Source organism: Perca flavescens, chromosome 18 (assembly GCF_004354835.1).
Source record: "Perca flavescens isolate YP-PL-M2 chromosome 18, PFLA_1.0, whole genome shotgun sequence".
Lineage (NCBI taxonomy): Eukaryota > Metazoa > Chordata > Actinopteri > Perciformes > Percidae > Perca > Perca flavescens.
The window spans coordinates 4,393,902-4,421,593 of NC_041348.1; the positions used below are offsets into that span (position 1 = coordinate 4,393,902).

The 27,692-nt window shown below is 44.3% G+C and overlaps 1 protein-coding gene across 4 annotated transcripts in view; it reads left to right on the plus strand.

Annotated features, from left to right (window-relative positions):
* Positions 1-173: 173 nt before the first annotated feature.
* Positions 174-27,692, plus strand: part of cdc42bpab (CDC42 binding protein kinase alpha (DMPK-like) b) — a 106,368-nt gene continuing 78,849 nt past the window's right edge. For 2 of the 4 annotated variants that reach the window (XM_028605390.1, XM_028605391.1), the window contains exon 1: positions 242-1,707. In XM_028605390.1, coding sequence (XP_028461191.1) covers positions 1,530-1,707 — 178 coding nt within the window. In that variant the 5' untranslated portion in view covers positions 242-1,529. Of the gene's footprint in view, positions 216-240; positions 1,708-27,692 lie in introns of those variants that run through there. The other 2 variants (XM_028605388.1, XM_028605389.1) reach the window with 2 other exon arrangements.

The following is a 27,692-nucleotide window of genomic DNA, read 5'->3' on the forward strand; positions in this document are numbered from 1 at the left end:
AAAACCAGGGATGCTATAACACCGGAAGATATGCTGCTGGCTGTCAAGGATCAACGGACAGATCCAGGCAGTGGCACGGCAAAGATGGCCGCTTTCTGGATTCAGCGCTCTACGCATGCGCGAAAGTTGGGACATTTCTAAATCTTTCGTAAAAAAATAGACACATGACGGCCTCGAAACGTATAGCCTACTGCAGCTAAGACATTCTTCGCGTGGTAAGAAAGATGACACGTATTTTGAGAGGGGTTCATACGTTGGGTTTTCAATGTGTACAAGCAGCGTCGCGAGCGTCCATTTGTAACTCATTCATGTTTTACTAACCGAGCCCTAGCTACTTCCCATGATCCAGTGCGACGTTACGGATAACGCTGTCTACGCGGTTGTCTTTCCTGTGTAAAGTCTCTGGCAGCAGGCTTGCTGGTAGCTTGACTGTGCAAAGACGGCAAGAAGCGACCGACCGGCGGGGGAGGCAGGCAAGGCAAAGCAAAGTAAAGGACAGGGGGGGGGGATTTAGGCTGTGTCCCGTATTTGGAATAATAAAGACTAGACTACAGCTTTGCGCTTGACGTGAAGCGAGCTCCTCTGTAACCTTCAAAAAAGGACCCGCATTTTGACGGCTAACTTAACGTTACTGCTGGAACTCTCGAACTAACCGTCGTTTTGAACTGTGAAGAAACTAAAGAGGTATTTGGTGCCTGGACGAAGAATGGGATTTAAAGAACGTATCTGCCAGCGCTGAGTTGTGAAAACAAGGGAATATTTTCCAGTTGGATGGAAAAAAACAAACTGTCGAAAGGGGCAGAATTCAGTTAAGCTCTGTTAACACCGTGCACGTTATATGTCAACTCCTGGGGGGGGAAAAAGGGGCAACGATGGCATTTAGGAACGAAGGAAAGTAACATTAACGGTAGCTCGCTGGCTAGCTGAATAGCTAACGTAGCAGGCTGCTAACTAAGCCTGTGTCGCCCTTCCATTCCTGGAGTAGAGGAGGGGCGCTGGGGCTTTGTAGCATTGCAGATCTGCCTTGCATTTTTGGGTTGCTGCAAGAATGGAGAATCCCAAATATCTGCCACAACAACTCAGGGGTTTCTGTTGAACCACGTCGACTCGATTTTTGTTCCATTTCTCACACAGAGAAGACCAGAAAAAAAACTGCTCAGCTTACGTTGGGATTTCATCAAAATCAGCCGGCCCCGGGGCAAACCGGGTCTGTAATTGTGACTACTTCTTTTCGTATATGTCCTGTGGGGATAGGTGTTATAAAATGCTGAAGTGCTACACTTCTTAGATACTGGATCTCGAGAGGGAGATCATGAACTGGCCGGTTTTAACGCGGAATTAGCCCCGGCTTGGCCTCAACTCAAAGTTTTTTTAATTATTATTTTCGAGACATATTCAAGGTGAGAGAGAACTTCTTTTACAGGCCCCTTCTGTGCTAACTAACAGGCCGAGGAGGTGTTTGCCCATTTCGCTCCCCATCTCCTCCATCATCATTCCTTCAAAAGTCAACAAGCCGGAATAACGTAACCATGTCGGGCGAGGTGCGTTTGCAGAAGCTGGAGAACCTGATCCTGGACGGGCCAGCTCGGTCCAATGGCCAGTGCCTGAGTGTGGAAACGCTGCTGGATATCCTGGTCTGCCTTTACGATGAGTGCAACAACTCCCCACTCAGAAGAGAGAAAAACATCCTGGAGTTTTTGGACTGGGGTAAGTAAGCCTATTTTTTTTTTTTTTTTTTTTTTTTTTTATTATTATTTCCTCTTGTTTGGTCCGTGCATTCAGCCTCCCTGTCTTTTTGGTAAGCTGATAGGCTAATAATGTTGATGGTGCAGTGGCCCTCCCTTCCCCATCACATTCCTTTTATAGTAGTAGTGGGGCTCAGTTGGCCTGCTCCCTTCTCACTCAAACCCTCCCTATAACACTAAAAGCAAGGGCACTTTATTCTTTTGTAAATAAACGTTTTCTACGTTTTTTTTGGATTGTAAAACCATTAGACGTGACAGCATGTTGCAGTTACAAGAACACACTATTAAACAGAAGGCATGCCTTATTACCCAAAACAAATATGTTTAAAAAAAAAAAAAAAAAAAAGGTGGTACCAAGTTGACGATGAGGAGTCACCAAATACACAGAAGGACATGAACTGTACTGAGGGAGATCTTAAACGGGCCCACTCAGAGTTGATATGAATCCAGGAAAGATCTCATAAAGATGTCCTATCCTCCAGCCTACCATTTATTCTTATGGAAATGCACTATTACATAAAGTAAGACACCTTTTTCTGTCATTGCACCAGCACTATTTGGTTCATCACAACTAGTTTGCCTGCCGTTTTTTTTTGGTTTTCCTTTTTATGGGCATGTAGGTGAACGTTTGTTAATAACTTACCTGACTGTTTTTTTTTGATCAGATAAGACAGTGTTGTGATGTATAGAGTGAATATAGAGCGGTCTCTTGTTGCTGTCACAGCGTAGAGATCACGCTTGCAATGCATACCTTAAATGTTTGTACCCAGGATTTGATTAGTTTTAGAATCAGGAAAGTAATTTTAGGCTGAGGTGTTTTTGTAACTTTCCCACTCCCCTGGTTAAAGCAATGGTTGGAAAAGGAGGAACACACACCCCTCTCAATCATTTGTGCAGAAGGGGTGTGTGTGTGTGTGTGTGTGTGTGTGTGTGTGTGTGTGTGTGTGTGTGTGTGTGTGTGTGTGTGTGTGTGTGTGTGTGTGTGTGTGTGTGTGTGTGTGTGTGTGTGTGTGTGTGTGTGTGTGTGTGTGTGTGTGTGTTTATATATGTGTGTGACATAGGGGTTTGGTTTTTGCATGAAGCAGGAATGTGAACAACTCACCTTTTTTATCTGGCGCAGAGGCCCAGCTAGCTGCTGGAGCATGCCTGGCTGGCCTGCTTGTCTTTTTAAAGCCCTGAAAGAAGGGCTGCAGCAATGTGAGGTAGTCCAGGAGCAAAAATCATTGCCCTGGATGGAGACAAATGAGTGCTACAGCAGGCAACAAGAGACGCACAGAAAATGGAAAGAAGGTGCAGTTTGGCGTCTTTGCTGGCATCCTTTTTTTAAATTTTTTAATCCTGAAACCGTTTGAAACTACAATGTTAAACAGGGAGGCAGCAGTTTGGCCCATTATAGAGCGGCAGCGTCAGACAGGACAGGATGGCAGTTAAATCAGTCAAATGGTGGTAAAGTTCGGCTGTGGCTGCTAAGTTGGTTTACCCCACCACCACCAGCCACCATCTGGACAACCTATTCTGTGCTACAAATAGAGCGATGCTGGCTGGTAAAATACTGGAAATGGCTGGGTTTGGTGATTTTTTTTATTTTATTTATAAAGATGTACGTTCCTGCCTGTCTAAAAGCCTACCCAACTGTGTTACCTAAACATATTGTTTCCTTTAGCGCATCCTGTTCCCCCCCCCACCCAGTTATTAGTCCCCAGCGGATCTGCTGCATCCAGCTGGCCAGCGTGCAGCAACGCCAGTGTGCCCTGGCTTTAAAGGAGAGGTGTCCTGGGCTTGGTTGCCAAGTGGTGACTTCACCCTGACGTTTCCCATGAGTTGACACTAGAAACTCTCTGTCCCGAGCTTGGCCAGACACAACATGCAGATGTGTCCGAGCTGTCCCAGGTCTCCTCTTGTTGCTTGCTTGTTATTTGTGTTCCACTCCAGAGGGATTTGGATGAGAAGCCACAATTAATTAGCCTGGTTGACACATGGGGAACGTTCATTCACAGCCCACTTTAATTGAGTTGCAAAGTTTGTACCCAGAAGTCAAGGAAGCTGAAATTAGGCTACCGAAACAAAATGATTTGATCCTGGTTGATTCCCCCCTGTTGCCAGTCTTTATGCTAAGCTAAGCTAATTTAACTGGTCGCTGGCAGTAGTCCTATTAACCAGCCAGATATGGGAGTGGTATTAATCTTCTACTCTAACTCCCCATACTGCCGAACAATTGCATTAAGTGATTCTTTGTGACGCAGTGTCAAAGTCCAGCATTTTGGGATATTATATATATATATATATATATATATATATATATATATATATATATATTATTTGGGAATTTCTTTTTTAGCGTCTGTATTTTGTGGTCTTTGTCTGTGTTGTCTATTCTGAATTAGTTTTTGAGTGTCTGTATATACTTATGTTGTATGTTTAATGTTATTGGGCCCCCTCCGAAAAAGCTTTTAGTAGCTTCTTTTGGGGTTTCCCATTTCACGGGTCCTACATGTGGTCATTGTACCTTCTGGAATTGTGTTCAATGTAGCCTGTCAGGCTGGCAATCAGCGATTTGGATGATTTAAAAAATACTCAAAATCACCCAAGCCTACTAGATATTGGGGCTGGATCCGAATATTCGATTATTTGTTTTTATTGGCTAGGTATTTAATTTTTCAATTTCAGTATTCAAATATTCTGGTTTTTTGTTTAGTTTTTTCTTCAATACTGTAATAAAATTGAGACAGATTCAACTTTTGGGGAAACGCAACCTGATGTCACGCTGCAGCGGCCAGTCTTGTAACCGGCGATCAGACTCGTCAGTCTGTTATGGTGCGGTATGAGAGTCCCGCACAGTAAACAGGGAATATCAATGCCTCTATCGCTGCCACAAGAACCTTTTTTTTAAACACTATGAGGGTAATAAACGAAACCCATGCCCTGAACTCCCCAGAAGTGGGCATAACAGCCGATGGGTTTCCTGCAACAACAAAGCGCAGTCGCTCCATCTCTTTTCTTTCTCTCTTTCTCCGAAAGACAGTCGGCGACATTAAAGAACGGCTTGTTTCTTGCTAAAGCCTTATGGGTCAACATTCAGTTATCTATTAATAATGTAATAACAATAACTTATAACAGTAACTTACTAACGACAAAAACAACTACCAGATGGGAAAAGAGTATTTTACAATAACTTTGAATACACCACTTAGGCTTAGGCTACCAGTTTCAAGTGAACGCGCCCTCTGTGTTGTTTTTCCGACAATGGCTGCTGCAGACTGTTGGATGTGTCACTGCCCGATGTGAGTCGAGTGCAGATGTGAGTTGCGCATGCGTCCCTTTGCGACAATGGCGCTCCCCCGCCTCACCAGCCCCCACACAGGTAGGCTAGACCAGATTTCGCGCAGATCTGTTTTGCTGTTGGCCACAGAATAATGAGATAGGTACATTACATAGCAGTAATTTATTATTTAGCGTAAGGCATCACATTTTCACGACATGATCCCTGATGTCAGTTCTAGGCTAGAGGCTGAAGTAGCCTACAAGAGACTTCTGTGATGTCGATACAATAAAAGTGGACCAACATAGCGAGGTTCGTTCACTGCTGGCTTCAAGTTAACAATCAAACACAACAAAGGCTGTCACTTGAATGGCGTTTTGAGACTCACATCGGGTAGCGACCGGACGTCCCGTTGTTGGAATCCTCTACAGTGAAATACACTTCTGGTGGCACCAGAATGAGGCACGGAAGCCAGAGAGTGCACATGATTGACTGTAGCGTCTGAGGAACAGATTTGCTCAGACGGATAGCCTTAACGCTTACTCAAAACACAGTTTAATCTTACACACAGAAAAATGGTTCAAGATGGGCCCCCATGAAATCCAAGACCTCTTCAACTTGTGAGCGATCTGCCATTGTCAGCCGCTCAGAGGCTGCCTCTGCAGCGACAGTGTGCTCTGACAGAAAAGATGTACATAGCTTACTATACCGGGCCTGGTTGTACCCTTTTTTCTCTCTACTGCGGCACAGCCGTGACCAAGGTTCAGCTTTCTTCACGAGAATGTCCATGAGCCGGAGAAGAAGACAAACATTTGTACTGGGTTTGCTTTCCCTCTTGTTTGGTGACCTCATTTCAGCTGAAATAAAGCCCCCTACATGACCTGCAGCCACAGCAGGAATGAACATGGGGGGAAAGTACGCTGTATCCTGACTCCTTCCATACAGTAGGCTATACCACAGTGGTTACAGTGTCTACCAGTTTCTCTAGCTCAGGCCTGCACTTGCATTTATTCTCTTACCTGACTTGGCTCGTGGAATTCAGTGTAAGCCAGCCGATTAGTGTCAACATCGTCCTTGTTCGTCATACATCTGGTGTTTTTAAATGAAATGAATTCCAGTGCTCCTGTGTTGGTATTTACTTCAAATATGAAAGGAGGCTTTGTAGAGTTTAACATGAAGGTTTAGCGTCATTCCTCCAAGAATCTGACCTCCATAGGACAAGCTACCCTCAGTCGTGAACGGAATAATAATTGTATGCGTAGGATTCTTTCGTTCCACCTTGATCCACGGCCCATGTGGGATTTTTAGTCTTTTCAGTATTTCAAAACCAGCAATGAAGCTGATGTCTTTTTGGTCTGATTACAAACTCGGTGTTTAACAGTTTATCTTTTAACTAATTGGTTTAAGTGCTGTGTGTACTTTGCGGATGTCTTCAGTTTCCGTAACAGGTATTTATGTTTCTGTGGACACAACGCTTGCGTTCATTATGTCATAGATATCCTGTTTTCCTACTAGTTCCGTTATTTCCTGCGTTTTTTTTTTTTTTTTTTTTGTCCTACGCTCCTTCCATGTTTTGGGAAATGGATTGCTGGGTAGCTGAATGAAAGCGGGCAGCCATGCGCCAGCCCACAGTTTGCAAACCAGGGGGGAAGGGTTGGGGGGCGCTTGACCTTTTCTCAATCTAGACTCAATGTTAGCACGCAGTGGCCAGCTGTTTAGCTGCAGCTAATGTGTGCTCCACCCCACATGGCTTTCATTGGCAGCATGCCTCACAGTGGACACACACACACACACACACACACACACACACACACACACACACACACACACACACACACACACACACACATTCACACTCACACTCTTATTATTGTGGTTTTGCCTAACTAGGCTATCTCATAGTTCACAGACTGGATTCGCTCTCTGTTATTCTCGTTACTGACCAGACAGGCTGCCCTATGCCTAATAAGAATTTGGGTTGTGTCTGTTCCAAAAAAGAATTCTTGTGTCACATGGTTTTAAATTCAGCTTGGCAGCCATAACACCCCACCAAGAACAAACAAGGCTGTATGCAAGGACTAGCACTTTAAACCTCTTGGCTTCATATAAAGTACATTGTGCATACTACAGTTGCAGTACTAAACATGCGTCTAGAAGAGTGTAGGTTAACTGATTCCAGCTGCAAAACATCAGCGATCATGCCCAGTTAAACCCTGGCCCTGTTTGGGTAGAGCAGGCAGGAAATGTACTCTAGTGCTTTTTATTTTTGGCATACGGTGTATGGTGGATAATAAAGACAGAATGGAGAGCTCACTGTGAAGCGGTGTTTAATTTATGGTTTGGTCCTGGTCAGGAGGACTAGGTGCTTTTTTCTGTTGTCGTTTTTAGATAGTAATAAATCCAAGACATGAAGTAACTGAAATAGTTGCTCACATTAGGAATTTGTTGTTCCGACGGATATTAATTGGCCCGCCGAAGATCTCGTAATATCCCGATCTGTCAATATTACTATGGGACTTTAAAATCCTGCGTGGGGCTGGACTCCATGAGGACATTCTCGTTACCCCTCTAGTTGTGGCGTTTTCCTGTGCGGCTGCCCGGTGGTTACGGTCGGGCACAGAGAACAGGAAGGAACCACAAGGCCTCAGCGAGCTGGTGTCCGGACCCAGCCGGGCACATGATGTCATACGAGGAAGTGGGACAGCTGTATCGCATTGTGTCATTGTGTACTCGGGAGGCTCACTCGTGTCCAACATTTTGGTGTTGTTGGGAAGATGCAAGGTCACTAGCTTGTTTTTTTTCCCTCCCTTCTCACACCAACTCCCATACAGTCAGTTTGACACTCGTAAGCCCTTTAGTCCTTTCTGTCTCTCTTTCACACACACACACACACACACACACACACACACACACACACACACACACACACACACACAAAGCCTTTTTCCATTGTCCTGAGTGGACTTGCAAACAATCAGACATAGCAGAGGGGCCCATGTAGATCCTCTCCTCTCCTGGCATCCGCTACTTCTCACCAGAGTTTAGTGTTCCAAAGGGAGCGGTGCAGCAGCCACTGACTCTTTGTAATGCTCTTTTTGCCCTCTACGTTTTCACTCTAAATTAACCCAGCAGCATTCCAAACAAACCTGGCCAAAGAAGCTAAAGAGTATGAAATCATTCATTTACAGAAGATCGTAGTTTATAGTTCATCATTTAAAGGTCCCATGACATGCTGCTTTTTGGATGCTTTTATATAAGGCCTTAGTGGTCCCCTAATACTGTATCTGAATTCTCTTTCCCGAAATTCAGCCTTGGTGCAGAATTGCAGCCACTAGAGCCAGTCCCACAATGCCATTTCTGTGTCTGTAGCTTTAAATGCTATTGAGGAGGAGAGAGGGGGGGCAATGTGGAGGGTGGGGTTGTGTCCTTGACCAACTGCTACTTTGCTCGTTTGCAAGCCATGATGTCTCTCTCTCGCTCATGGGTGGGCCAACTTCTCTGGGCGGGCAAAGCAGAGAAAGGGGAGGTAACCTTGACTTACTTATATGACCTCATAAGGAGAAGATTCCAGATCGGCCCATCTGAGCTTTCATTTTCTCAAAGGCAGAGCAGGATACCCAGGGCTCAGTTTACACCTATCACCATTTCTAGCCACTGGGGGACCATAGGCAGGCTGGGGGAACTCATATTAATGTTAAAAAACCTCCATTCCATGGGACCTTTTTAAAGTACCTGAAACCCGGGTAACCTATTTAATTCTAATCAAATAAAGTCAATAGCATCTTTCGTCAGACTCTCCCTGCCTGGTAAACACGCACATCTTTCAAATGTCATGCCTCAGTGCACAATGTAGGCTTTCTGGTAAACCTGACCAGATAACCAGATGACCAGATAATGCTGCTAAAAATGATCAGGGTTATTTTTTTCCCCCCAGATTTTGCAAAGCTCCCTGCATAGCCACAGGAGACCTAGGCTGACTCCACATGAGTACCCTGATCTTGATGTGTAAAATCAGTGGAGTGCCCCTTTAAAACCACTAACAGCAATTGGATACCAGCAGTTTGACGCTCTGTCAAAGTATAAACCAAGCATTGTTTTTCCAAAATTTCAAAGGCCACTTCTATTTCGGAGAACAGAAATGATTGCATTAAATGAAGTCATACTGGTCTGCTACATAGTGTCAACTAACAAGTTATATCATTTATTGTAATGTCATTTCATGAGAGGTTATTAATAACTTTTCTCCACATGGTATACTGCCACGGTCCCAAGTATGGCGGAGAGCAGTCGCCCCTTGACGAGAATCCAGTAATTGAAGACTAAATTAAAGACTATAACATTAAAGTTCTAATGGAACGGCTGGTGAGGTATATTAATAAAGGGAATTATTAGTGTATCGGTGGTAGCAAAGATGGCATTGCTGCAGTCCATCCTAAGGATAACCTGGAACTTATTTTTTGTTTTATTTTAAATCAGAATAACGTGAAATTGTGCGTGGCATTTCCCGTATCTGGCTATTTCACAGTCAGCCTTTAAAAGCACTTAGTCAATCTGTCTGGGAGTTTTGGAGGCAGAGAAACGCCTGCTGCTAATTGTGATGTGTCATCACAAAGCGGCAGGGGAAGGGTTGGCTTCCTTTTCTTCGTCTCCCAGAGGACACACCGAGGGCGCAGGTCATTAGCCAGGCTTTCGGGACCCTCGGGATCTGACTGCAAATGGCCTCCCCCCCCACCCTTTCCCTTTCTTCTTCTCTTCACCTTCACTTCCCCTCATCCTCCCATTTCTTTCTTTCTTCTCCTCTTTCTCTACCTCATTCATCCCCCTGCAGAGTCTCAGCTGTCTGTCCATCACTTCAGCCAGTGTTTGCAGACCGAATGAAAATGAGCCTACTCGGTTGGCTGCGTTGGCTCCAGGTTTTCCAAATTAACTTTTTCGTCCACCAGACAAATGGCTAGTTGAATGTTCAAATTTTACCAGACACTCAATATATATCCATTGTTTTTTTTTTTGACTGGTGAGTGAAGCAAATCTACCAGCCACTTGCATATTCTACCAGCATTTGGCTGGTAAACGGTGCTAATTTTGAACACACACACACACACACACACACACACACACACACACACACACACACACACACACACACACACACACACACACACACACACACACACCCCCTTGGCTCATTATAACGTTATGTTTCTTTTTCTACTGTAGCCGTCTTTCAAAATAAGACCTTCTCTAGAAGAGCTGCACCATATGAGGAAAATATACCGATGTTACTTGGGCTAAATAAACAGATATTAAAGTGTACTCAGTTTTGCCTTTCTGCTGCTTTCAATATTCTGCTAAAATACAACAAATTGCTTGTTGAATTTAAAGAAACATCATTTCACAAATTTAACACTGAATGGAACATAAAATGCACCGCTAAAAAAAAAGAGTGACTGTTACATTTGTAAATGTAGATTTCTACTGATACTCAATTTCAACCAACTCAAAAAATCTCAAGTGTCTTTTGCGATATGTCGCAGCCTTTCGCGATGTGTTTATTGTGCAAGGTCATATCGCTGTAACGATAAAAAAACAAAAAAAAACGATATATGCGGCCCTCTTCTCTAGGTGGACCTATTTTAGTGTGAAGCTCAAGCTGGATGCTTGAAAAAGGTGCATTAGCACAGGATGTGTTTGAATGCTGTCTTATTATAAATTGGCGTCACTTAGATTTAGTACACTGCCATCTATATATAATGACTCCAGTTATTGTAGGCGATATCAAGCTCCTGGCATTAACATGCAAGATGAGTTTGATTTCAGGGAAACTCCAAGAGCCTTAAGTGCTAATTCTGACACTTTTAATCATTTGTGAGTGTGTCCTTCTGAACATACTGAAGGAAAAATGTTGGTCTGCTCTCCCTGTAATGACTCTTCAGCCCTGAGGAGCAATTAGCAAGTCTTCCTTTCTGTCTGCCAGCTAAGTCTACACCAGTGACACACACACACACACACACACACACACACACACACACACACACACACACACACACACACACACACACACACACACACACACACACACACACACACACACATGTGTCATGTTGTCAAAGAGTGAATTTCAGTGAATTTGCTCGCCCCCCTCCACCCATTCAGCCAAAATGGTCCCACGGCCAACTGGCGAAGGCGCTTGCCTGCATAGTTTTGCCTCTTCCCATACTCTACTGAACTGGGAGTGTATGCACGCTGGTCTCACTGAGCAAAATGTAAGGGGAAGCCATTTCAATTGACAGCGAGAAAATGCATAACCCAGACCTTCCTTACTTTGTTCATTCATAAACCTGTATGGAATCCATAGCGGTTACAGCAACAGATTGAAGAAACCCTCCACTGAAAATCTATCCTTAGCAGCTATAATCAATATTGTTGTAATAACAATGGATCTAAATGACCATGTGTATCAGGAAAGGGGTCGCTCGTAACGATGAACCCACAGCTAATTATCACCGGACTCTGCAGTTCTCCTCAAACCATCCTTTGACTAATTGTTTTGGTTTTCTGGCCCGAGGCATAACTTTTTATGAATCGCTCTCATTGCTCTCGTCGCAGTGTTTCCAGCTGCAGCAGGCAGCTGTTTTCAGTGAGATAGCTTTAAAAAATAAAAATCACTGCCCAGCACCAAAACGGCAGTCGACAAAGTTACCAATTGACTGGTGAACATCAACGTTTAGCAGCTAAAGAGCCAGAAGTAGGGCTGGGCAATATATCTATATATTATATTGATATCGCGATATGAGACTAGATATCGTCTTAGATTTTGGATATCGTAAAATCGTAATATACCAAGTGTGGTCTTTTCCTGGTTTCTGTACTTAGCAGACTGTTCTAGCTGTTCTAGTATTTGCCTTTACACTTTGCCTTTACTCATTAAATCGACATTTCTGATGATTATCAAAAATCTCAGTGTGTAAATAATATTTTGTCAAAGCACCAATTGTCAATCGTACAATATCATCGCAATATCGACATCAAGGTATTTGGTCAAGAACACAGTGATATTTGATTTTCTTCATATCGCCCAGTAGCCTGGATGCTAGCCGTACTTAGCCCCGCCCACAACATTTTGAGGTCGGGAAGTTCGGTCTGAACTTGATCCGTTGTGGAGCAACTATGCTCGAACCAGAGCTGTTTTGGACCGATACGATGATGGACAGATAATCAACAGTAAACAGAAACTGCCGCCTCTGCCTTTGCTCTGTCGAAGCCTGCCTTTGACTTGCGGCTTCTGTGCCGTCTGTCTGATTGGTTGTAGGTCTATCCAATTGAGTGCAGAGGCATTTTCTTTCCTGGTTTGGGTGAAACGCGCCCCATAATCGCAACCCAATGGAGCAGTGTCGGACTCCTATTCTGACTAGAATCTGAGTATGACCACGTCAGGCTAATCGCCCAGCCCAAGCCAGAAGTTTCTCTCGGGAGTTGGTAGAGACCCAACCAGAGCTAAAAGGATAGTGAATATTGGACTTCGATTTGCAAGGTGGGCCAGAAACACGACTCAATAGGAATGCTAATGTTGCTACGCCTGCTGGTTGTGTAATTCAGCAAATGTATGTTTAACATGGTTGCCGTAAGTATTACGTACTCCTTGCCTATAGGCTTGAAAGGTGGCTCTGAAAAGTTTGTAGCTTTCTCCCTTTTAGAGAATGGCAGCTATAGTTACAGGCTTCAAATGTGGAGCCAGAGTCACCGCATTTAAAAAAAGAAAAGAAACCCAGCAGCAGCATAATCCACCTCTCTACAGTTGATCTTTCTTTTCATTCTAACACTGAGCATCCGAGTGGTGATACTTTCTTGTGTTTAATCTCAGTGTGTCACGAGAACTTTTGATTCTATTAAAATGAAATGTCCAGTGTGTGGCACACACATTCACCAGTAGTAGATTTCATGTTGTATAGTATTGTGATACACTTTTGATGTGAAAGGAAGAAAGAAGCCATGTGTAACAGCTGCTAAATCTTGGGATTAGGGAATCTAAGACTTTCTGGGCAGCCGCCATGGACCATTTGGCCTCTACACAGTTTCTACCAGATCCAATTCAAACTGTGTGTACGCACTATTATATTATTTGTGTAGTATATTTTTATAGGACAGCTTTTCTTTGTTAAGATGAGTATTAAATGGGGGATTTCTAGAAGGGGCGAACAACTTTTAAATATAAAACTCAATGTAACAATCAGGCCGGTGTTTTTACTCCTACCAATCTATCAGCATGGGAGTGTGCCGCCTGCCCGCACCTTCACCCCCCAGGATCAAAACCTATTAGCTACTCTTCAAACCAGAGCCCTCAGGAGCCTCGTCAGGGCACACATTCACAAATAACATGGACAAAACTGCAGCATGTGATCTTCTCTGGCCCTTTTGGTCTCTCCTCCCCTCGCTCTTCTCTGTCACAGGATGCTTCTCCGACATGCAGAGAAACTGCGAGGCAGTTTGGCACGAGACCTCAGCTGGCGATGTACGGGGAGTTGCCAGGGAATCCAATTCACCTCCGCTTTGCTCTGCTTTAGGCTTGTACTTGTCCCGATACCGAGTCTGAAACCCAAACCTGTGTATCGGCTGATACAGAGTACCAATCCGATACCCAGTGTTTCCTTTAGGATTTGTTTTAGCAGTGGGGGAAAGTCTGTCCGAACAGGTCTGTTACCCCCCCCTGAACTAACAGTTCGCTGCAACACAAACAAATATAAGCATTCTGTAGCCTAATTCATTAAAACCTTAATTTTTCCGTGTAATGTAACAGAACTATTTACTATCATTACATCTATGACTACATCTATCGACTATTTCCAATTTATATTCTATTACTGACTCACTTGCCGTTTTAATGTTTCCAGATGTTTGATATCAGAACAATGAGCTGACAGAACTGACAGGTTGAACGTTGTCCAATTAGAACGGACCCACCGCGGTGACATTTTTGGTGAAGCTGTTCGTTTAATAGTCGACTCGGAAGAAAGCGAACGTTTTGACAATAAAGTCCATCAACACAACAGTATGTCGAGTTAAACTGGACGGGCCCAATAACCTCTGAATAGTTCTACTCGTTGTTAAATTGCATTATGTCGGCAGGATAATTATTAAAAGGCAACCGCGACTACATTGTGTGTCTGCCCTACAGTATTTCTGATACCGTGGCGGCAGAAATTTTGCCGTGGTGGGCCGCCACTACAAAATCAACATAGAGGAAACACTGGAAACAAAGCTGTATACTATTAACACTGTATGGATGTGATATGATTGCTATCAGTGTTGTATGGCCTGGCTTCAATATAGAAATGAATAACTCTTCCAAAAACCTCCACAATTTAGTCAAATAAAAGACATTTATAATTTGAAATGCTACATTTATGATGCTACTAGCAACGGTATTTAGTACATTGTCACAGTTTTACGAGTGGGATTTTCCAGTGTAAAATATTGCCAAATTGCTGACATTTTGCTAACGTTAGCGCTGACTGCTCATTACACAAATGTATAACGTCAATAATGACACTTTTTTTTTTTTTTACACTCGTGGATGTATAAGTACGCTGTCCGCGAGCAGACCAAATTCTTGTTCGCCGCTCTAAAAATAGTAGCTGCCAGCGCAACTTGCTGTGTAGGCTACTGTTTTTTTGAGCGGCAAAGAAGAATTGATTGCCCGGTAGCGGAGAGTTAACGTGAGCAAACGCCCATTTGTGAGCAGGCTCGCGTACTTGCCCAAACTTACATTTTAGGCGGTACCGAAGGGTTTTTCAATACGGTTATGGAACAACTCTAACGTTGGCGCATTATGTTGATTAATTTCATTTGGACGTGTGGTGTTTGTTGTTGCCGTGGGGTATCTGCTCCAACTTTCCAGCTCATTTCTGTGTATAGTACTGTTGTTCTGTTGTTGTGTTGGAATGTCCCCATTAGCTTTAGGCCGGGACAAGTTAGCATCCATTCTAGACGGTTAGTCATCCCAGTTCAGTACTCATGCTATGTTCTGTTGATCGAGATGTCGTTCTTAGCTCACTGCAACTGCTCTGCTTCTATCTAATATCCTGCTGTGATTCTCTCTCGCTAAGATGTATCATTTGCTGCCTTGTTTGATTTTTGCATCATAGCACTGCCATCCCCTTGACTGGCTGCATACATTTTAGTAGTCTAACGTCCTTAGATTTGCAACAAAAACGTTCACATTTTAATTGATAACCATGGCTCATGATGATTTAGACGCAGAAGTCTGTATAAATCCAACCTTCGGCCATGGCTGCTTTGTGTCCCTCTGCATGCACCGTAACCAGTGCATCCCTCTGGCTGCTTTGAGCACAGGGCTCAGCCGTGTGTGTAAAAAGCGCTGACTCAGGGCCCCAGCCCCACAGAACTGGGCTGCCTGTGGAATTTGGAGCAGAGGTGCAATGTTAGAGAGAACAGCAGCTGTTTAGATGAGGCCAGGCCTGCCTCTTTGTCCACCAGTGGCACCCGCCCTATTCACTCTCCCATCTGTCTGTCTGTCTGTCAGCTCCTGGCATGTCTCTTGCTGTCACTGTTGATGTCTGTGTCACTCTGTCCATTTGCTATCTCCTCCATTCACTTAGTCTTCCTTGCTCGTGTGCACTCTGTAAATGCTGCACACCTCTTGTTGGTTATTTGGCCCTCTTTGTCTCAAAAGCATCCCTCTCCTTTTCTCTCCTCTATTCTGTCTCTTTCCCTCCTTTATTTCCTCTATTTGCTCTCTCCTCCTGTCATCCCCCTCCCCTCCCTGCCTCTCACAGCTCGCCCCCCCCCCTTGCTCCTTCCCTACTGCTGCATCGCAGCTTTGCCTAGTGACAGAGAAGGCTGGGTTGGTGTGCTTGTGTGTGTGTGTGTGTGTGTGTGTGTGTGTGTGTGTGTGTGTGTGTGTGTGTGGGGCATGTGTGTGAGGGTGTACATACGTCTCCTTTTTTTTTAGGTACGTTTGCATGCATATACTTTGCGTTAGCGTGTGCAAAAGAGATGCACGTGCAGAGGCTGAGTCGATCAGACAGTCCAACCAGCAGCGTCCTGACAGCACAGCGCTGAGCTGCATCCTTAATAAAGCTTTACTGCTGCATTCATACGCACGCACGCACGCACACACATGCTTTAATCCTCTGTCTCACTGTCATGCTATCATACTTTTTAAAGGGAACCTCATGCCAAATGAAAAGGACAGGTATTTGCCCTTTGAATTAGTTCAGGCTAAATAAGGACTGCACACTCCAGTGGCTAAATTAGTTGCTTAGAAAAGCCTGCAGCAGCAGCAGCAGCATGCAGGTTACACAAGCAGGCTCATGGAGTTGTTCCAATACTGATACCAGTATCAGAAATAACTCCGATACTGCCTAAAATGCTGGTATTTGTATCTGCAAATAAACAAGTCTATACACCAACCCGACACCACCTAATTTAGTGCCGACAAGAAATCCACTTTAAAGTAGTTAATTATGTAAATGATGTAGATAATAAAAAGAAAGTTCTACGGCATTCATGCTCCGTATATAATTGTTCATGTTTTACAATTTAACCTGAGCCAGGCCATACAACACTGACAGTAAACCTATCGCTCGCATACATCCATCCAGGCTTTGTATCGGATCAGTGCTCGGTATCGGCCAATACGCAGGTTCAGGTATTGGAATCGGTATCGGATAGAAAAAAAATGGCATTGATTAGAACATCTGTACTTTTGAATTCCAGAATAACAAGAAAATGTGGGGAAGCAAGGGATTTGTCCCCACTCTCCTCAGTAGTGCTGCACCGATGCATCTCTTAGAGCAGATACAGATAACCAGAATGTTTAACCAGTAAGCTTCAAAACAGCTTGAGTTAATCCAACATTACTGTTTTGAGGTAACTGTTTTTAGGTGGTTATTTTTTTTCTTTCTTCTTCTCATTTTGCTGTTTTGAGAGTTGTGACACAGCAGGTGACCTACGCCTAGAGTACAACTTTCTAGAAAAAGGTCAAGTCCACAATCGGGCACCAATACACTGATATCAGTGTTCCCACTACCTAGTACCACTATCAGTCAAACCTCTCTGGACACATTAGCATTCAAACTTGTATTTTATGGAATTTCTGCTCAGTCTTCTTAATTAGATAATGAGAGAGGAGATGTGAGAAATGAGAGAGAGAGAGACCCACAGAGAGAGACAGACGGTTGAAATAGATTAGAGGAGCCCACGCTGTTGTTGCCTTGGATTTGCTGGAGAAGATATAATTTGCATTCAGTTCATCTATCTCTTGTACTCTCTGTTCCTCTGCCGTACAACAGCTGATGGAGCATCGCCCTTGGCTTTTGGCGCAGTGGCGAATTTGACGGTGACCTGATCTATTTTAAGGTCTATCTATATATCTACACTGCTGCACGCGTGCACATCTCTTGCACTCGCTGTTCCGACCTCCCTGTCTTTTATAGTGGAGACGCATGACTCAAATAATGTTCGATGGGCGAACAGTGTTTGTCAGCCCCATTCATCAATCTTCCACCTGAATGGCGGCCATTCACGCCGGCCGTGTCTCACATGCAACTGATCTGATTGTCCCTCAGTCTGAATCACGGTGTTGTCTGAGTAGATCCCCGGTGATAAAATGAGGCCCCTGTCCAGCACCTGGCAATCTGTTTACTCGTTCACTCGTGAGCATGTCTCCTCCTCAGCAGTGTTATGTTCTGACAGGGATTTAGCGCAGAGCTGGGCGATATGGAGAAAATCAAATATCACGAAATGTTTGACCAAATACATCGATGTTGCTATTGCGGCGATAGTGTCCGGTCGACTATTGGTGCTTTCACAAAATGTTTCCACGATGAGATTTTAGATAAACAATCATCAGTAATGTGTATGTAATGACTAAGTGGGTAAATGCAAATAATAGAACAGCTAGAACAGTCTGGTAAGTTCAGAAAATGACATCACTCTACTGTAATGCAGACTTTAAAACCAGGAAAAGACAACACTTATGCCCTATTACGATACCCAAAATGTAAAATGATACACCAATATCTAACCTCTTATATCGATGTCGATATAATATTGATGTATTGCCCAGCCCTAATTTATCAATTTTATGGTGTCTGTTTCGAAAGGGCTTTTGTGGGTTGTGGGGAAGTGCGTGAGAGTAAGTTTGTGACCGGTTATGTACACAACTGAAAGAGTGCTCAAAATACCTATTTGTGTGGACGTTTTTGAAAGTACCTCCGTATGTTGCGGTCAGTGAATTTTATGGTTTGACTAGCCCAAACTAGGGTTTCAATCCTCAACGATCCAATATTATCGATGCAAAGTAAAAAAATATCTCTACATGTCGTCATCTTTAAGCAAGACCTTAGCAATGAAATTGTCCAATCATATTTTAGTTGTTTTTTTGTAAATAAATGTCACGGATTGTGTTAAATGGGATATTTGTATCGCATCGGTCGCAGAAAGGGTCCGAATTTAACTTAACACTCGGCAGTCGCCAAAATCTTCTCCGATACCGCACAAAGGGGGAGGGGAGGAATGGACTTTTCAGCATGAGCCTGTCTCTCTCAGCCCCTACCATTTATATCACGTTGTCTGCTGTCCACCTGACTGTCTTTTAGGCTATAGTGGCCCTCCTACACAATCTGGACTGTGGTCATAACCCCTACATCTTATAACTTTATCCATCTATCTATCTTCATTTTGTCGAAGCTGCAGCTACTTTCTTCTGTCCCTCTCCTTTCTGCACGTCGGTTTGTTATGTAAGCCTAAGTTACAGAAAAACTGCAATTTAATATTTTGGCTGGGTAAAAAAAAAAAAAAATGCTTTGATTGCAGACACTGGTCGCAGGTGATAAAACGCAAGACCCACCAGGCTGTCCCTATAGCCATTTTCCCTGTCCTGACATGTCTGTGGCGGGGGAAATCCTGAGGTCGCTCTGATTGTCGTCTCAATTGTCTTCCACTGAGTCGTCCCTGTTATTCACCTCCTATATATATATATATATATATATATATATATATAGAGCTGCCTCTTTCTGTTTCCTCCCTGTGCTGAAGGTCATGCTACAGACACAACAATTTGACTCGCTGCTGATGAGTACATTCCATCACCCCCCAAATCCAATTTTGACTCCCTTAGGCATTTGAAATAAGACTAATCAGTGCCATAGCTACTTAATTTATTTAGTTCCCCCCTTCCTGTTTATTGATTGTTGTTAGGGGGGGGGTATTGGGAATCAGTTTAGCATAGCTGAATTTCTTTTAGAAAAGCATGTTACAAGTAATGTTCATTCTGCAACAAAGAAATGTGTGTGATTTAATTCACGCTGCTTTCACGCTGACACTGTCATTGTCGCGCATAGCACTACCCTGCGTTGATTACACACACACTCACTAACTCACTCACTCACTCATTTGCACATACACACACACTTACAGCTATGAAATCTTTCATTATCACACTGTAAAATTGACTCATACTTTAGTATCAGTAATGCTAAACCTAGGGTTAAATATGACCCTTAATTTACTGATATTAGGTAATGATTACTTTCCATATGCTCTACAAGCGTTAGCGCCTGTAGCTCTGTGCCTAGCCTTAATTGCTCTGTTGGATTCCCATCTGTTTTCAAAATGCCTTAATTTTTTTGCGGATCTGTTCCCCTCCAGAGTTAGTCCTCCTCTGATAAGGAAATACCATAAATGAGGCATGTCCATTAGTCATTATAATGATGTTCCCAAGGTCTGCAAATAGCTTAGCTGGGACACTTATTAGCTCGAGTCTGTATCTCCCACCACAGGAAAAGAAGTGCAGTAATACATGCAAGATGGCTTTTCTCTGTTAATATTGTTGCACAGTTTAAGTGTATATTTGGAAGATGACAGCATTAGGTTGTGAAACACAGCTAAGTCCCGCCCTCCTCAGTTACTGTTGCTATGCGATAGGGTCCTACATGAACACACTATTTTCTGCCAAAGTCAATTGGGTGGCCCACCCTGAATGAAGCTGTCCGTTCCACTGCTGTACTGCCCTTTAGGCTCACTGATGCCGTAGGTCACATGTGTCAAACTCAAGGCCCTTGAGCCAAATCCGGCCCCTTGCAGCTTTAGATCCGGCCCGTCTATCAATTATTTGGGTTCACAATACATTTTGGCCCTTCTAGTTGTGCGCCACACAAAAAACACAGGAAAGACTTTTTTTAAAACTGCAATTACCTGACATTCAAAGCAAAATATGGCAGATTTGCCGACTCTGAATTACCCGGAAGCAGAGAGTTTTCATATTCAGGCTGTGAAACAGGTTGTTGTTGTTAAAAAAATGTATCATTGTTTTGCTCGATTTGCTAAATTTGATGATGGCTAAGGAATTCTTTTGATGACTTTAAGAGCGCTTCATGTCAACAAAAATGCGACAAAAAGCGTACAAAAATGTTGAAAAAAGCAAAAAATTTACAAAAAGGTGACAAAAGCACGTCAATAAATCTCTCCATGTCTGGCCCTTGGTGTGATTCTCTTTTTTTTTTTTTTTTTTTTCCCACTGTGGCCCTTCAGTGAAAATGAGTTTGACACCCCTGCCGTAGGTGCTTGGTGTTACTCCATCACGCTGTGGAAGCAAACCGAGTGCAGGCTGTGGTTCATCAGCCCGACGGTTTGTGCGATCACTTAGACTCCTCACGTCCTCGTCAACACGGGCCCCGTCCCGCTGTAGCCTCCCACGCTGCCTCAATCTGCTTATCAGTGAGGTCATTAGTCTCGTAACGGTTATCCAGGTGTCCGCTTGCTACCCCACGGATCTCGTTTGTTCTCGCAGCTTACCCCGTTGGGCCTGAGCCATGGATAAGTCTTAAATGGATAAGGCTTGAGTTTTCTCTGCCTGGTTGACTCGAGGTTAATTGAATTAAATGAAAATGTACGGAGGTAGCGCCGTGCCAATTCATGAGTGGACAGCAATGGTCGAGTTGGTTCTGAAAGTTGTTCTTGTGCTTTTAGAAGATTATCAACTCCATTTTACTACCAGTACTTGTGTAGGGAAGAGTACAAATTGTAGAAGACCTCTTCTGTACTACTATCGTGTGTGTGTGTGTGTGTGTGTGTGTGTGTGTGTGTGTGTGTGTGTGTGTGTGTGTGTGTGTGTGTGTGTGTGTGTGTGTGTGTGTGTGTGTGTGTGTGTGTGTGTGTGTGTGTGTGTGTGTGTGTGTGTGTGTGGGATAGTTTCCCCTATGATAACACCATGGAGAAGACCCAGGCCCTGATCTCATCTCTGCCTGTCTTATCAGTTACGTAAGCTAGCCCTACCATTGTATCCTCGCTTTGAAATATAATGCGTTTTTTGTTGTTGTTGTAGTCACATGTGTGCCTTCCTCCTCCTCTAAAGGTGGGGGGCCCGTCCTAACAGGCCCAGCTGTAGCCAGATGCATATTTTCAGGATGCTTTTTGTTACAAGTCCCAGCGTTGACACCTTTCTTCTGGAGGTTATAATTAGTAGCCAAGCTAGTCTTTTTTTTTTGTTTTTGCAGTGATGGGGGCTGGTTGTGGCCTAGAAACTGTTGTGCATGGCAGCAGCACAGGGGGGAGTGTTATATAGCTGTAGCTACTTCAGTCATTCATTTCATTTGGGAGCAGAAATGGTAATTTAGCGGTTTTCTCCAGATTTCCATGTCGGTTAACTTCACAGCCTGCCCCTTTGTAACCGAAGAGGCCACGACCCGCATTGAAAAAAACATTGTTGCATTTTTATTCTTTCTGGATTCTTTAACATGCTGATGATAAGTTAACGTTTTTCAGTTTTTCAACCACACACTTAAAACTGGGTTTAGTTTTGCTCTGATCTCATCCCTGTGTGTGGGGGTGTGTGTGGGTGGGTGGGTGGACATATAAATAGGAAGAGCTTGGTTAATGCACTGACCCGTAAACAAAAACCATGCACATACATGTATATATTTACATACATTTGAGTGAAACTGAGACACTGTGATTCAGAGCACTCGTGTGACAATGTTAACTTCAAATTACTGAAGCAGAAATACCCCAGAAAATGATATCTTCTGCACACAAACAGCAGTACACAATGGCGCTGAAACGCGGGTTCCGTTTTTGGCAAGTCCGTTACTAAAATGCTGTTGACCGGAGTATCGTTGGCTTCAGTTTCTAGGTCAGTGTCATCCCACTGGATTTGGTAGTTTCAATAACACTGTATGGGCGCTCTGTGAATAAAGCAATAATGTTAAGAGTTTAGGCAGCACATTTCTTTCAGTGTGTGAATGTTTGTAGACTGTCTTGAAGCAAAAATGTGATCAGGGAACGTAGCAAGCTACAACTTTTAAAATTGACCTTACGGAGAATCCCAAGTATTTTTCTAAAATGGCTAAACAAGTTAGGAGCTTTCGGGCTTACTATTGCTTCACTCACAGGGCTACCTGTTTGTCTTCTTTTACTTTTTGGTCCCATCATTCATTCCAAGGTTGGGATTGGTCATGCATAATTGGTGGGTAATTGGGTCGCACTGGGCAATTATTTTATTTTTTTCAACAACACAATCCCATTTATAATCATTTTGTTTTTTTTACAATTCAGCACTCATTGAAACCGTGTAGTCTTGGCCCCGGTGTTCTGTCTATCACGGTCCCCTCCATGTGAGCCATGGCTTCAGGTCTTTCCTGTCGGCCCCATCTTGAGCACACCTAGTTGGGCAGGTTTCCAGAGAATGAAAGGGATCTTGGGTTACCTCCATTATGACACATATGGCCACAGGGAGCCTGTAGCTTAACACATCTTAATGTTGAATAGAAAAGACCTGGGTCATCTGTAAAGTACTCGGGTTGTTCTCTCCTGTGACAGGTGTGGGTGGGTGTGGGTGGGTGTGGGTGGGTGGGTGGGGAGGGAGTGTGTATGTATGAGCGAGTCAGCCTGTGAATACTTTACCTTTGCATTCGACATCTATGTATATTATAAGTAGGAAGCGTAGTTTTACCATTACAGGCATCTCAGTGTTTTCTGAAATATCCCTCTTTCCGATCATTTTTTTTTTAAATTTCCTCTCAAAACTCCTCTTTTTGCTCTTTCTCCTTCTTCTTCGCACTTCCCTGCTAGTCTTCCCGTCATCCTCTTCTTGTTTTCCTACCTCTTCTCTTTTATTTTCTCACCCCCCCACCTCCTCCACATTCGCCCTTTTCCTCCTTGTCCCTTCTCGTTGTTGTCCCCATCTCTCTCCTCCTTTAACCTTTCCCCATCTCCTTCACTTGAGACCTGACAGTCCCTTTCACTCTATGCCAGATGCTTCTCAGTTTCCTTATTAATGTTATCCACTTCAACTATTGCTTTAAAGGTCTAAACAAATGCCCCAGTGGATGCTTTCATTCATTTGTGTGGATCCATTTATAGTATGGGTGGTCCCAGTGGGAATCAAATCCTTAAATGGTGCAATGTCAGTGCTGGGCTGTAGCAGTCGAGCGGCAGAGGGCCGTAGCATAGTAACAACCCCCCGCCCCCCACCCTTAATTTTCCGCAAGGACCGACACCCATAGGGGCGGAAATTCAGAGAGAGGATGAGCCCAGAAAAGGCAGTAGGGAACTTGTGCTGTAATATCTGTCAAGGATGTTGTGACGTGTTGGTGCTGAAACACCACTTGCAGTAAAGTCTTACTTTTGTTTAAGACGTGATCAGTGACTTTAACTTACCGTACCGGTAGTCCTAGCTCTGGCTCTTGTAACCATCCTGTAGTGTTTTTTTCCTTTCGGGCTGATGTGGGAGTTCTGGCCTGTTCAGAGGCTGCCATAAAGTCATTTTGTTACTGCGATGGAGCAGCAAGTGTTTCTGCTGGCAGTAAAAGCAGAAGATTCATACAGCTGTCAGTGTCTGTTTCTTCGGGGGCCGCCTCCAGAGCCCGCAACTCCTTCCAGAAGTGGAAGATGGAGTCACGGCAAACATCACATATTATAAATGTTTAACGTCCCAAATTGTAAAAAGTGAGATTTCTGTCTTTTGTGCTCATAAAGCTGGTCAAGGTGCTATAGAAATGCTGTGAAAGTATCAAAATACTCAATCCACAGAGAAATGCACAAAGCCCGTATTCAGAAGCGGTGCCTTTTTAAACGAGCCATCAGGACTTCCATGAGGTTGTTATGTCACAACTATACTATATATAGGTAGAAAGTGCAGCTACAGTAGTGCTGTTACAGTCTTTCCCCGGCTGCAGTGACGGTGCAGAGACTCTTGAGTGCGCAGATACGGAAGACCCAGAAACGACCAATCGGAGCTGACTTTCTGGAGGGGGGGCATAAAGAGACAGGCACTGAAACTTTTTAACATCAAGGCATGTAAACATTAGCCAGGTCCTACCAGACTCTGGTACATTTCATTTGTCCAGAGAGTCTGGCCACTCTCCATTGACAAGTGGTAACTTCCTTGAAGGCGGGTACTCTGTTGAAGTTTAAAACTATTGGATCTGCCCAGAGCCACTCTGGATCTGCCATAACCAATCGCTAACGTTTGGTCGTGACGTATGTCATGTGCAACAAGAGGGGAGACCGACAACTACCGGCTTATATTTAGCATTAGCGTCGCTAGTGTTCGCCTTAGCCAACTCCTTCACCACTAACGGAGCGAGCTGGAAAATCTAACTTTTCCCGAACCCCGTGTAATTTGCGCAATTGGGTATCCTTACCACCTACGTGGAGTATGATCTTACTGTATTCATGGTTATCTTTAGGCAGCAGCTTTAGATAGGATTCCACATCGCCCGCTCTGGCTCCAGGGACGCACACGATCGCTGGAGCCGCAAACTTCACGTTCCGCAGTATAGAGCTCCGCAGCACGGTGGCCCAGTGGTTAGCACTGTGGCCTCACAGCAAGAAGGTTCTGTGTTCGAATCCAGGTTGTTCCAGGGCCTTTCTGTGTGGAGTTTGCATGTTCTCCCCATGTTTGCGTGGGTTTCCTCCGGGTGCTCCGGTTTCCCCCACCATCAAAAACATGTACTAGGTTCTCCAGGCAGTGCCCTTGATCAAGGCACTGGCTCAGATCTGGAGTTGGTCCCCGGGCGCTGTCATTGGCTGCCCACTGCTCCCTTGAGGGAAGAGTTAAATGCAGAGAATGAATTTTGCTACATGTATGTGACAAATAAAGTACCTTTACCTTTTTTACCAATAACCAGAGTTGGCTTCTCAGTGGACCGTGTGTCACTGAGTGGCGAGAAACTGTTAGAAAAGCGAAGATGTTGGTGGTTAGCCATAGGCTCCGGTTTAGAGCGACCGCCGCCATGAGCGCTCCCCGGTTTAGAGCTAGCGCAACGCTTCCATCGGACAGTCACCCACTCGCCCGGCTGCTCGGGGCCGGCCAGGGGGGACTGCTTACAGAAGCTACAGTATGTTGGTCCGCACCAGCTACGGAGTGCTGCCTAGCGGAAGCATACGATTTTGATTCCATGGTGTGGAGCCGTGCCTCAAGAAATCTCGACCCTCCAGAGCGGCGAATAAACTACATTTATTACATGTATCTCTATCGCTAAAGGAGGCAGAGGAATAGCAAAACATTTGACACACCGAGCAAGGGAGAGCAGGAGAGGGAGAGGCCACTGCTAATGGCTAAGCAAAAGTAGCTAACAGCGTTTTTAACAATTGTGAGCTCAGCGAGGCAGTCTAGCAAACTAGCGTCCGTCACACGGGAGCACCGCAAGTGAGACAATACACTTACCGTCAACATCATTGAAAACTTAAGTTATTTTTGAGCAGAGCATATGCTGTCAAAGCCCATCTGTTTTTTGTTTTTTTTTTCTTTTCTTTTCCTAAACACAACTTTCTGGCTAAACAGGAGATGTAGCTCAGTCCACACACACACGTCCAGTGGAAACAAATACTGTTCCATGTCCAAATATGGCAAATAATGACGGCGATTTTCAAATGTCAAATATCAATGGTTTCCCAGAATGTAATACTTTGTGAATCAGTCAGCATAACATCTTGTAATATAATCCGGATGAGCTGCGTGACCTGAATGGTGCGCCACTCTCCTTTTCTTGACCTCCTACTGTACTGTACCGCGGCCATCGTTCGGTTACCGTTAATACCCGGCAGAGGAACAACGCAGCACCTGGTGCTTCTACCGCCTACAAAGTGGCAGACCGTGAGGAAGCCCGGCCAGGCTGGGTAACACGGCCTGGCAGGCCCCTTTTTTCATATTCTCTCTTTATCTGCAGATGGTATCGGGAGGCTGTGTTGACACGGAATTGTGTAAATCCACTTGTTTGCTATGTGGGGGTAACAGGTCCATGTGTGGGCTTGAAGAATTCTTTGAAGTGCTGGGAACACTTCCTGTACAGACAGCAGAAACTGATGTGGCCCAGCCTCTGCGCGGCAGTTTTTCTCACGTCGCTGGCCCGGGTGTGTGCTCACTGCAGCAGGCTGTGCACTGTAACACACACACAAACACACACACACACACACACACACACATTCACACACACTAAATCTGACCTATTGTTTTGTCAAGCCCTGCCTCCCTCCTTTTTCTTTGGCGTTTGTGGTTTCTTAATATTTCGGGAACATCCTGTTTGTGTGTTTAATGCCGTGGGGCACAGATTTAGTTTAAGGCCTCTGACCACTCGTGCCCTCTTATTAGTGTGACAGGACAAGAAAGACGGACTGAAACAGAAGAGGACAAGAAACACCCAGAGAGAAAGAGAGAGAGACAGAGAGAAGGGGGGCTGAGGCGAGTGGTCAAATGGGAGAACTCAGAAGGAAGAGTGGAGATGTAGGAAAAGAGATGAAGGGATGGAAAGAGAGAGAAATGGGTAGGGATGGCAGTGAAAGGAAAACGGCGCATTGAGGGGGAACTTGAGGTTGGCTGTGGTTGAGTGGGGGGGGGGGGGGGCAGGGCAGGGTTAGTGCAGACAGACAGCATTGGGAATTCTGGCGTTGCTGGTGTGCAGCCTAGCATTAAATGCAATTTAATGCTCCAAGGCATGTTTACGTGCTTATGTAAGTGATTCCCTGTTTGCCCTCCCCGAATTTCCGGTGCTTATCAATGATTTACTGGCGAGCCCACCTCTCCGATAGCTGACACGCGTCATACATGGCAACATCTGTGTCCGTCCCCCCCCCGGCACCGCCTGCGGGTATCAGACAGCTGTGCATGTTGCCGTATGAGAGCGAGAAACCTTTTTGTCGAGGGGGAGAGAACCTCTGGCTGTGGCATAAAGGGACCTGGTTCTATTTCCATCTGTAATTTCGGTGATTTACTGGATGTTATCAATTGAATCGCTAAAAGGCCAGTGTTTTTGAAGTGCTCTTGGCGCCGAGTCCCCTTTTTTTTTAAGGACTTGAGTTACGAGAATCACAGCTTTAATATTTCCTTTGATGACCTCTGTGTGCTTTTTATTCAGGCGTATTTATCTGGCCTTCCTTTGACCAGGAAGCACTTTTGTAATAAAGCAGCTGTTATTTCTAGGAGACGAAAGCCTTGTATTTTATAAAAAAAAAAAAAAGAAGAAGAAAAAAAAAAGGGCATGATGTAGGGCTGGGCAATATATCGATATTATATCGATATTGTGATATGAGACTAGATATCGTCTTAGATTTCGGATATCGTAATTTCATAGATGGCTTTATAATTTTTTCCTGGTTTTAAAGGCTGCATTACAGTAAAGTGATGTCATTTTCTGAACTTACCAGACTGTTCTAGCTCTTCTATTATT